Source organism: Rhamphochromis sp. 'chilingali' (genome assembly GCF_963969265.1).
Source record: "Rhamphochromis sp. 'chilingali' genome assembly, chromosome: 1".
Lineage (NCBI taxonomy): Eukaryota > Metazoa > Chordata > Actinopteri > Cichliformes > Cichlidae > Rhamphochromis > Rhamphochromis sp. 'chilingali'.
Window position 1 is genome coordinate 40,904,426 of NC_137929.1, and position 12,125 is coordinate 40,916,550.

The 12,125-nt window shown below is 41.9% G+C and overlaps 1 protein-coding gene across 2 annotated transcripts in view; it reads left to right on the forward strand.

Moving 5' to 3' along the window:
• Nucleotides 1-6,724, forward strand: part of arhgef40 (Rho guanine nucleotide exchange factor (GEF) 40) — a 49,309-nt gene extending 42,585 nt beyond the window's left edge. For both annotated transcript variants that reach the window (XM_080874478.1, XM_080874479.1), the window contains exons 25-27: nt 293-402; nt 2,886-2,929; nt 3,107-6,724. In XM_080874478.1, coding sequence (XP_080730604.1) covers nt 293-402; nt 2,886-2,912 — 137 coding nt within the window. In that variant the 3' untranslated portion in view covers nt 2,913-2,929; nt 3,107-6,724. The remainder of the gene's footprint in view (nt 1-292; nt 403-2,885; nt 2,930-3,106) is intronic.
• Nucleotides 6,725-12,125: the final 5,401 nt, after the last annotated feature.

A 12,125-nucleotide genomic window follows, 5' to 3' on the forward strand; every position in this document is an offset into this window, starting at 1 on the left:
TCATTGAACAGGATGGGAAAAATGCCATCTCACTCTGACTCCTCTCTCTTTGTTTCTGGCGTTCGTGCGCTCCATCTCTTTTTTCCTTTCAGGAAAGTGTTATAACACGAGCGCCGTTAAACCGCGAACGTGCACAAGGTTAAAAACGCAGCTGTTCCATGCATGTGCATTTTACTCAAAACGCAGGAAGGCGTTATTATTTGTGCCTCCACCGGCAAAATGTGATTGTTTTAACTGTGTCTGGCACAGACCTCTGTCACACAGCCCCACTCTCTCTGCCTGTCCCCTTCAGTCCACAGTAGCTGTTCAGACACTTCTTCTGTCGGGAGTCAGAAGGAGGGGGGATCTCCAGCGTCTGGGAGGGACCCCAGGAGAAGCTCTGGATCAACAAGCTGCTCACAGGTGGGCTAAAAAAAGTATACACGTGTAACAAGCCCAAAAGATAACATGTGATCGCCGAGGTGAATAAAAGCTATTTTTATATCCTGTAATTACTCAACACTTCACCAGTGTTTTAATATAGACGTGAAGTGAGAAATGTGCTTTTCTGCTCGCTGGAAACGAAAGCGTCTTTTTTGATCTTCTTAGGTTTTCTAGAGCCTTTTAGGAAGGGGAGCTTTGCTGAAAAAGTCCCTTTTTAAAAGCCCAGGCTTTAGTTTGCAGAGCTAAATATGGTTGTAGGCAACCCTTCTAAACTCCTACAAACATGACTTTGTCATTAGTATCAAGATGTTAGCCATGAACGCCCACAGAGTTCTGTTTCTCTTTGCCTTATTTCCTTTAATCTGTGGGCTACTGCCGGCTGAAGACATACAAATTACTCCAGAGCAAACATTTTTATTTCTAAGCATTTTTTAAAATTATTTAGCGAAGAGCAAAGAGGTGTGTTTAAAGGACACTATAGAAGAAGAGACTGTATTTAAAAGATGAACATAGCCAGCAGATTTGCCTTCTTTCTAATGGTAAGCATGGACGACTCCTGGTAGCTGAAATAACTCTGACTGTGGAAGAACATGAGAAAATGACCCATCTTGTCATTTGTTTTATGACCTTATGTCAACATTATTCTGATGGGTTTGTGGCCTGAATGGCTAGTTTCCCGTCTTATTTAATAAACCATGATGTTCACTATCTAAATTAGTTCTAGATTATAAGATGATAAACCAGAGTATGGCTTCTTGTGATTGACAGGTCACTAAACTACTCTTTGCTTGTGACACCTGCTTTTGTTTTTTTTTTATGTTTTCTAAGTGCTTTAAAACATTAGTCTACAAACATTGATTTTGCAACAATCTTAAGCCACCTTTCATCTCTTTACTTTACTTCCCATTTTCTCGCTTATCTTGTAACTTTTAAAGTGATCTTGAAGCCGGACACTGACCTATAACTTATTCGAGCGTTTAAAAAAAAAAAAAAAGGCACCTAATCAGTTTTGTGTCTACACATAACAGATAAATAAGCAATGAGCCAATTTTAAATCTTTTGGGACCTTTTACTGGTGGCCTGTTACAAACAAAAATTCCAATTTCTTTAGTCAAATCTATGAAAAATGCCAGGGATATAAAATCTTTGCACCAACAAGGTGATTCCCACAGAGCTATTAGCTGAAACCCTGACATATCTCAGCTTGTTTTTGTGCAGCATGTGCTTAGAAATTTGAAGTAACTGGACAAGTCGAGGATGAAAGACAAAAAGACCTATAAACTATCTATAATAGATGAATAGTAAAGTTATTTGAGAGTCATGTGCACTAAAGACCTGACACAGCACCTGAGAGATGGGCTCAATGAAGCCTCACAGAAATGTCAAATTACACAAGAACTGGACTGATTTCCAGTCCAGTTCTTGTGTAAATGTATGAGGGGGACGCTCGATCGTGGCTTGAGGCCACATTCCAGCGAGTGGTGACAAAATAGATGGTACTTTCCTGTGTTTATAATTCCATCAGATTTTGATCTGCCATGCAATGTCATCTGAACAACATCTGACTGGCAACAGCTTCACTTTTCAGCATGACAGTGATCCCAAACACACTTCCAATACCTCGATAGTGCATCACTGTGTATTTTTCTACCAGCCATGACAGAGCCCAGACCTCAACATTACAGAAGCAGTGTGGGATTAAAGACTGACCGAGAATGAAACGAAACACAGCCAACATCTGAATAAAACCTTTGAATGTCTGCAGAACTATTCCTGAAGACTACTTAAAGAAACGACAAGAAAGCTGCCTAAGAGTGCTCAGACTGTGCTAAAGACTAAAGGTGGTCGTACCAAATTTTGGCTTTCAAGCTCATTAGATTCCATAAACCCTTACATGCTGCATTTCCATGCACGATTACACGTTTCAGTAAATCATCGCACTTACTTCATGGTTCAAGACTTTTGCACAGCACTATGTACTTTGAATCATTTGTATGTAACATAGTGGTGATATGGTGAAGAAAGTCATTCATTCACACTGAGCTGATCTGTGTTAAAAAGGCATCCTTTAAACCAGTCAAAGCATTTCTGTATGTTTGTAAAGTGAAAACACTGCATGAATCTGGCTGTAAGCAAACAGCAATACCTGCCTGCCATCGCCATGGTAGAGTTTAAATGAATTTGCTCAGTGTGCACACACACAAACACACACACATTCTCACAATCTCCTTATCTAGCAAACAGAATATGACAGATTAGCAAACAGACAGCGCTGGGAACAGATTGACAGACAGACGGACACACACAGCCCAAACAGATAGGGCAAACACGCAGACAGCGATATGCACATATTCGACAACAGAGGGAGGATTTGCCGCTTGCGCACGGGTGCACGCACATTTTTGGTGTGTACGCACACTTAAGCGCCGAATGTAAAAATGCGACTGTTTCTTCCTCCTCAGAGCCAGTCTCCCTCTACAGCTGTGTGACTGTCATCTCAATAAGCGTAAGTTTACTCTGTTTATCACACGTTTCTTTTTTTTCTGCACTCTGCCACTTTACATGCGCTGCTCATGTCGCTGCATTCCCACGCTGATCGCATTTATTTTAGTCATTCTTTATTCTGGGGATTTCTGCATGTGTCACTATTAATATTTTCTTCTCTTTCTGTCGCTTCAACCAGAAACTGGACCTCAGATTTTTTTTTTTTTTGAAGTTTTTAAACATCTCAGTTCCACCTCTGGGCGAGCCAAACTGGACTTTGAAGAGGAAGAAGACAAAATGAGAGAGAGAGAGCCCTCCTCATCCCCCCCCCCCCCCATCACCCTTTTGAACTTCTCCCACATGCTTTCTCTCCTTCCCCTTTCCCCGTCCGTCTCTTTAAAATAAATAAAGTGCCAGCAGATTAAGCGGCGCAGCACTGCTTTTCTCCACTTTTAAAACCTCCCAGCTCTGATATGACCCCCCACCAAAGAAAATCTGCATCCAAAAAGGATCAAAACTGTCCTGTTTAAATCATGACAAGCACCAGCGGGACTCTCTGCGCTCCGCCATTTTGGATCTGCCAGTCTCAGTTGCTGGCAGAGTCATTGACACCAAAGGCACTTCAGCCACACAGTGCGGCCATTGTCTGCCCCACGACTCCCCACTAGGCCAAACCACTTGGTCTGAACCACTGACTGCCTCGGCTGGCTGACTGTACGCATCACATGCTCCAGCATCTGATAATAAACGGGAAGTAATATGCAGGGCGTAAATCCACCGTTGGATTGCAGATTTAGAATGTGTTATGTTCTTTATCATTTTCATAACGCAGAATGGAGTACTGTACGCTTTTTTTCGTTTTCCCTACCTGTGTAAAAATGCGTGGCATAGCCTAGGTGCGATTGCATCTATGTAAATTAAGCAAGGGTGGTGTGAGCATATACACACGCTCACATTCACACACACAACACACAATGTCCCTCAACACATGCAGTCACTCTTATTGTTACAAGACAGTGGAGCACTGTTCACATTCTCATGCCCGCACACTCACTGTGACCAGTTTCGAGCCTGGTACAGTGACCACATCAACGACAGGCAAGGTTACATTTGAAACGCATGCCGTGAGCTTTGCCTTGATGAAGACCAGGAAGGATTTACAGCATCATATCAGACTGTTATACATTGTGTTAGAGTGTTTCATTTAAGCTAACGTGTTGTTTTTCTTTATTAACAGTGGCCACAATTTAAAGGCAAAATGGTATTTAGTCTTCTTTAAAGTGTAACTTACATCAGCAACATATTGGTGCCTTAAAAATGTTCTTCGGAGTACTGAAGAACATTGCTGTGTAAAATGCCATATTCTATATGCCAAAGGTATAAAATGGGTGACTGTGCAATGATGATTTCTGTACATTTAGTACGGGCATTCCTCATTGGAATGCTGTCTCCATAAAATGGAGAAAGGTGGGTATGTTTGTTGTGCTAATTTGTGGTTTTACTGCTTTTATTCTTGTGGCTAGAAGACATGAACTACATCTAATTCTTTTCAGAGAATTAATTAAATCTAATCTCTTAGCTTCTTGCTTAAAGGAAGACATTTTCCTAAAATATCCCAAAACTATTATTTTCATGTTTCTCCCCCCCCCCCCCCCCCCCGGTAGAAAATTACAGTTTGGAAAGTCTAGTTCAGATTGGTTGACATGGGATTCCTCAGAACTGTATTTATGTTCCCAGGGTCCTATGTTTGGCAATTCTATACTCTTTTAACGCACATCAATCCTCCTGTTGTGTTTGGGTTAGACCCACATCATATTAAGCGAATTTGGGATCCTATTATAAGCTGGGGAACAAAGGACTCTGGGAACATGGTATGACCCTGATTTCGTTATCCTGAATTTTAAAGGTATGTTGTCTGTATACAGAAATGAGAAATGGAAGGAAAGCTAGACTCAATACAGATACCTAAAATGCTGACAGTGCAGCTAAAGCTTTTTTTTTTTTTTTTTTTTTTTTTTTTTTAAATATACGTTCATGCATTTTTCTAAAGAATTCTTAAATCTGGAAGTCATAGTTCCAAAATCATGGTTTTCATATACTTCTGAGGGGGAATGTGGAAGTTTTAAAGAAGACATGGTGTTTTTTCTTGCTAATGCTGTTAAAATATGATAAAAAAATATTGCTTTATTTGATTTTGTCTTATAACACTTACTGATAATGACTGTCAGGTGATTACTTTAGCATAAAGATTGGAAACAAAGTAGCTAGCATAGTTTTGTCAGCAGGCTTAGGCTAATGTCCGCTAACCTACTGCTAGTTTGTATTCAGTAGGAATCTTCCAGGCAACTACTTTACAAGTTCTTTAAATGAAAGAAAATAGAAACTAGTCGACTAGCATAAAAGACAGAAAACCTCAGAAATAATTTAAAACTCTTTACTTTAAAGTTTCATGCTAAACATTAGCCAAACAAATATTTCATTTACATCTTAGGAGATACAATAAATACTTAATCATGTTCCTCGTTAATCAAACCATGTCTTAAATGTTGCTGAAATGTGCGCTGTATATAATATTGCAAACGCACACAACGTCAGATAAGTTTGCAGAGTTTAGCTAATCCAAGCGGTGCTAGCAACAGTAGCCTTGTTTTTTCCAGGCAGGCGTTCAAATACCAGTGGCCAAATAATGGGGTCACAGTACATGCATGGCACAAAGGTTTAGGCTTCAGACTGCCAATAAACACTGTTTGAGACAGTTTTGACTACTCGGGCCTCTGTGATGTCACAGAGAGTGGATCAAATCTTAATGTGATTTTACATTGATCATTTGCTTCCTAAAAGTTGGACACAGAAGGATTCAGCTATCAGGTTAGTGTCAAAGGGCAGCTATGTCTAGTCGACTAGTTGCATAAATCCCTAATATTTAATATTGAGATTCAAGTCAATTTTCTTATCTAACTTATACCATGAACAAAACAGTTGTTGTTTTTTCTCTAGAATGTCACATTTTTCTTTGAGATATCAAACCTCAACACTAACAGAAGAAAAAGATTAGACAAGCTTGCACTTCCTGTACTACTCTGTGGAGACTTGTTGTTTGTGGGCCCATACACAAAAAGTTATGTCCTCATTCTCTGAAGTTGAAATGAATTATAAGGAAATGTGCAAAAAGATGCACAAGATACACAAAACATACCATTTTATCTCATGACACGGCCCCGAAAGGTTTCAGCATTTCACTGTGTTATTCATATTTCATGACGGCAAGCATTCAGGCAGTAAAACCAATAAACATGCACTCGCCGCTTTGATTGAGTAGCATGTGTATCAGACAATACCATGCTTAAGGTACAATATGAGACCAGCAGGTAGCGAATGCCGGCAGCAACAGGAGGTCAAGCTCATGTCTGCAGACAGCAGCAGCAGCGGTTTTTCGCTGTTATCAGATTTAGCACGTTTCATATCTGCATCCAAATTCACAAATTGCAAATGGCTATTGAGCCGTTTCTGAATCAATATGTAATTTGTTGGCTCGGAGAAGTCTGTAAACTTCATAGCCTTTAGCTGTTTGGTACATTGCATTATATTGGAAGCAATGTAATGAACACCATCTTTCATTCCTACTGCAGCATAAATTGTCATATGCAGAATCTCTCACTTTTGTATGGCACTTTGTAAGGCAGTATTAATGTATAGAAACTTCTCTCTTTATTTTTTATTTTTTTGTATGAAACACTTTGCCTGATGTTTACATTTTTTGGAAGCAATGTGGATTGTTTGACATGCATGTTGTACGTACTTGATTTTTTTTTTTTTTTTTAAATAAAACTGAATTAAAGTTCCCAGCCTCAACAGAGGGGGATCTGAAGAGCTGGGTGGGTGGGTGGTTTGTTGCGCTTGAACCTTTTGCAGCAGGGTGTAAACCTCAAAATGAGGCCTGTAACCTTGTAACCCCCCTCCAAAAAAAACCAAAAAAACTTGCAGTAATGAGTGCCGGGGTCTCCTGTGGAAGCCAGCTGTGCTGCTGCCTCACAAAACCCCGAATGATTAGATAACTACAGTGCAGCGCCATATCAAATAGTTCCAGGGATCAAATTCTCGAAAGGAGGGGAGTGCACTTTGAGAGCATGAGTGTGTGTCCATCTGTGCATGTGAGGGACACAGAGAGAGGAATGAGAGATAAAGGCTGGGTAAAGAAGAAGGAGGAGCAGGAGGGGGGGACAGGAAGGGGCAGAACTGAGAGAGCGAGAGAAAGGGATCGACAGAAGAGAAGGACAGGAGACAGTAGGTGGGAATGATGGGAAATGAGCGAGGGCGAAGGGGCAGACAGACAGAGAGGCACAGTCAAGGGGAGAGCAGGAGCACGAGAGCGGGTGGGTGGGGGGGTAACCAGGCAGGGGGAGGGAAAAAAAGAAGTGGAAGAATAGAAAAGGGGGGCTTATAGAAAGAGGGAGACACAAAGTAGAGTTAGAACTTTTTTCCTCCTCCTCCTTCTTCTTCTTCTTTCTTTCCTAATGTAGAGAACCAAGAGCGAGGGCCGAGAGAGCTGCAGGAAGGATGAAGGAGAGAGAGTGAGCGGGGTAAAAGGGGGGATGTTGACAAAGCAGCGAGACTGTGGCGAACAAAGAGAACGTGAAGAGAATGAGTCGGGGGAAACATCAAAGGGATTTTTCAGGCCCGGTTACCGGGACAACAGACATTTGCATGCGATTAGCTTTTTACATCATATTAAGAAGGGTTAGGGTGAGGGAGGGAGGAGGGGAGAGGGTGATGGAAGTAGGAGAAGGGTGGGGGGACTATAGATCATACACACACACACACACTGTATGAGATAGTGTTAGGGGGGGAAAAGGGGAAAAAAAGGACGTTGGTCATCTCACGCGGATAAACTGACTTATAGGCAGCCAGCCAAGCGTTTCTTTTGTAAATGAGAGTGCATGTTGAGGGGGGGGGCAGATACAGTAATATGCCAGCGCAGACATTTTGGCAAAGGGAGGTCAAAGCAGTCAGTTTTTTTTCTTTCTTTAAAAAATAAATTATTTCTTTTGATTTTTCTGCTCTGAGTAGAAGTTCGACACCAGTGATTTCAAGCACAGAGGAGGAAACTTTAAAACCTGACAAATGATTTCAGGTGTAACGGCCAGTTTTGGTTTTGTTATTGTTAGGATTTTCTCATGAAATTCAACCTTTCTCACCCTCACTTCTTCAGAAAACCATGTCCAAAATGGGCAAAACATGTCACGACAGTCAACAACATGTTGCATTCGTGCCAACTAAAGAGGACAAATGTGCCGTTTTTTTGGAAAATGTTTCCAGTTGGTCTCACAGATTACGCTTCTTTTTTCTTTTCTTTTTTCAAATGTTGCTGAAACATTTAGGCACTTAGGATGCAAGAGGTCTAAAATTGATACAAATTGCCCTAAAATCCTAAAACAACAACCACATATGCATGTGCGGGCTTTTGTGCGTTGTATTTACCCACGCCGTCTAGACACAGGTACGCAGTGCACTGTCCATGCAAACACGTGGGCATCGTCACACATTTGTCACAAAACACTTTGTTGTTCGCACCCGTACGCCGCATACATCACTGTGCCAAAAAAACACACACCTCACACAACCTTCCCCGCAATCATAAAAGCCATTAAACATGTTTCTATGGGCACACACCCTCCGGCATTTTACACATGTAATATTATCCCACCATATCTCTCCTCCACCTCCCTCCTTCATTCCTTCCGTCCCTCCCTTCGCTCCTGTCTCTCCATCAATCCACACCCCCACCCCCTTTTCCTCTCCATCTCCATCCTTTTCTCTCTCCTTTTTTATCCATCCATCTTCCTCCCTCTTAATCTCCTCCTCTCCCTCCTTATATCTCACCCCTCCCTCCCCCCTTTTTTCTTTTTATTCCCTCCCTCCTTTTTTTCTCTTTCTCTGTGGCCTGCTCTGCTCTCTCTCTGAGTGTGTGTGTGTGAGAGAGATGCTTCAGTGCCCTCAGTATTGTGGCTGCATTGTGCCAGTAGGCGTCGCCGCGACAGACGTTGTCACGGCAGCATTGTGATGGGGGGTGAGATGGTGTGTGTGTGTGTTGGGGTGAAGTGGGGGGGTGTATTACAGTATCAATACCCTGACACTGCGACAAAAAGGACAGCAGCCGTAGCCACATATCACTCCACCTCTGCACTCCTCCTCCATCACCTCCTTCTCTCCCTCCCTCCCTTCCTCCTTGTGACCCCCCCCCCCCCGCCACCCTTCTCCCACCTCTACCTCCTCCTCCTCCACCAGCCCCCAGATCAATTCCTCCTCCCCTCCTTTCAATTGATTTGCCAACATATCTCACTGAATATGTACATATTGATCCCCTCCTCCTCCATCACCTCAGCCCCATCCCTCACTCTTTTCTCTTTCTCTCCTTCTCTTGTTTTTACTCAAACATCTATCAGATTTCATCCCCACCATCTATGCGCCCCCTCCCCATCATCCCCTCCACCCTCGCCACCTTATCTCGCTCCATCTCTCTCCCCCTTTTGCTCTCTGTTTCTCTCCCTTTCCCTCTCTCTCTCACACACACACATATACTTTCCTCATCTTTCATTTCATCTCCCCTATTCTTTACCTCTCTCTCCTTCTCTGTGCCATCTCTTCTGCCCACCCCCCACCTCCCCTCCTCACTCTTCTTTCCATTGCACCTCCCTCCTCATCTCCCTCCCTACGGCTGTTTCTCTTTTTTTTTGGTTTTGTTTTGTTTTTGTATGTGTGTGTGTGTGTGTGTGTGTGTGTGTGTGTGTGTGTGTGTGTGTGTGTGTGTGCATCTCTGTCTCACTCACTCTCTGCATATTAATTGGTGTATTTCTGCTGCGGCGGAGAAAACAATCAAAGCGTCAGGGGCGGGTGATGATGCCATTGTGGCAGCCGCAAACACATACACATATGTAGTGTGCATACACACACACAAACACAAACAGAGAAAAAAAGGGGAGACGAGCACACACTCATACACACACACGCATACATGCACGCGCAAGGCCAAAATGCACGGAGTACAGTTGTGGGGACATCAGAAGATGGAGCTTATATGCACTTGTATACACATATATAACCTGCTGACGTGCAAAACATGCTCATGCACACGCTCGTATACACAAAGTGATTTACTATGTGCACACACTGAGGCAGGCATGCACGGCACATATGCCACAGACTTTAGTCAGTCACTCTCAGATACACAATAGCGGGCTTACAATGGCTGATCCAGGAGATATGTTCTGCGTCAGCAAAGACATTTGAATTTCCCAGCCAACATTTACCTTCAGAGCACAACACGTTTAAAATGTTAAAACCAAGGACTGGAGCTGAGAAACATTCACACTTGTGATTTCTTCTGCACGTCATGCGGAAAAGTAGGAACAGAGGTTACGCCTAAATGCTTTTTATACTACAGCTCTTGTTTGCTGAAAAGAAAGAATATGAACGCACCTGAAATGTAAAGAGAAATACTTCCCAAAGTGGCTTTTTTGTTAATGTCATATATTTTGAATTTCACTCTGGAACTCTCTTTGAGAGCTCGCGGATGAGGCGCGTGGGCTTTGTCACTCCGCATGCACCCTGGCCCACATACTGTAGATTTGACTGGCTTATTTGTTGTTGTTGTTGTTGTTGTTGTTGTCATTTGCCCTTTAACTGTTCACTCTCTAAGCCACGGTGCAGCTTGCAAGTGAACATGAGAGCACACTGCAGAAAGAAAACAAAAAAACAAAGTCTGTGTTTAACTCAGCATTTGGGAGCTTAAAATGCAGACCCAGCCGGAGCAGATAAAGCTGAGGGCAAAGATCTCCTGAAAATATTTGAGCTAAATCAAGACCTGTCAAATAACTTCTTATTTCCAGCCAAGCAATAATAGGATCTTACTTTCAGTGCAAGTTGATATAGCTCTAAAACTGATGGCATACAGTGGCTGAAAGTGTAATGAATATATATATATATATATATATATATATATATATATATATATATATATATATATATATATATATATATATATATATATATAAGCATAGATTCCAGAGACTGCAACTAATTTAAAACCGGCCATTTGTGATAAACCCACCAAGAAACAAAGAAGCTGTCTTACTTTTAAAGTCCCCTCGATTCCAAATGATGTCTCGCTTTTTTGTTGCTTCCCTTTGATGTTTGACTGTGTGGAATGATGTCGAGCTTTGTGCACAGTATGACACATTTATCTGCTGAGGGGGAAAAAGTTTCTCTTTGCTTCAGTTCAGTTCAACACAAACAGGATTTGGTGACATCACAAGAATGGAAACCGAATGCAGCTTACAGTGCTGTGATGTTTAGACCGGAAACCTCCAGTAAAGATACACTGCATATGTCGTCCTGTGAAGTAGGAGACGTGCTTTGTTCAGCAGATGATGAGCTGTAAATCATCTTTAACTGCTGTTTCTTTATATTCAAAGACTGAAACACAAGGGTTTCAAAGTTATGAATAAACAGTCTCAAGGGTTTAAATTCATGTGGTTGTTCGTGGTGGTTGGTTGTAGGTTGTGAAGGTGTAGCTGCTGTATGTGTACAACCTAACTTTATAAGGGAACAGAATGCCAAAAATGCCTGTCTTTCTGGCTTATTTTGGAGGTTGTGTGCCAGCTAGCAGCACTTACTATTTCAGTCTCAGTGGAATGGCAGCACCATGCTTTAAATCAGGGGTTTTTAAACGTGTGCAAATATTCAGTGTTTGTATTTTTTCTGCTTAGTAACCCAGCTTTATTTGATAATGTTAAGTAGGTTTAAGACAGAGAAAAGTTAAAACCTAAAGAGAAAGCTCCTTTGGTCACAGTCAGTGCAACTACTTTGCAGTGTGACATAATGTAGCAGCACCGGATGAATGAAATGTACAGAAGGGCATTCTTTTGGAGTTGTTAGGGGGCTGCATGAATTGTTAACAGAGGCCACCGCTGGCCTGCTGCACTTTGAGGACTGTGGGTTTAAATGAAGCTTGAATAAAACCCGCTTGCTCTGTATCAGCGTACATCAAGAGATCATCAGCCTTGATTCTGTTGGACAAAATGAAAAGCTGTGCATAGTTGTGCTCGTTCTTTAAATGTTTCAAAGGGATCCAAACAATTACCTTTTTGATATTCAAGTCTATTTTATTTATATAGCACCAAATCACAGCAACAGTTGCCTCCAGATTCTATTATACAGAG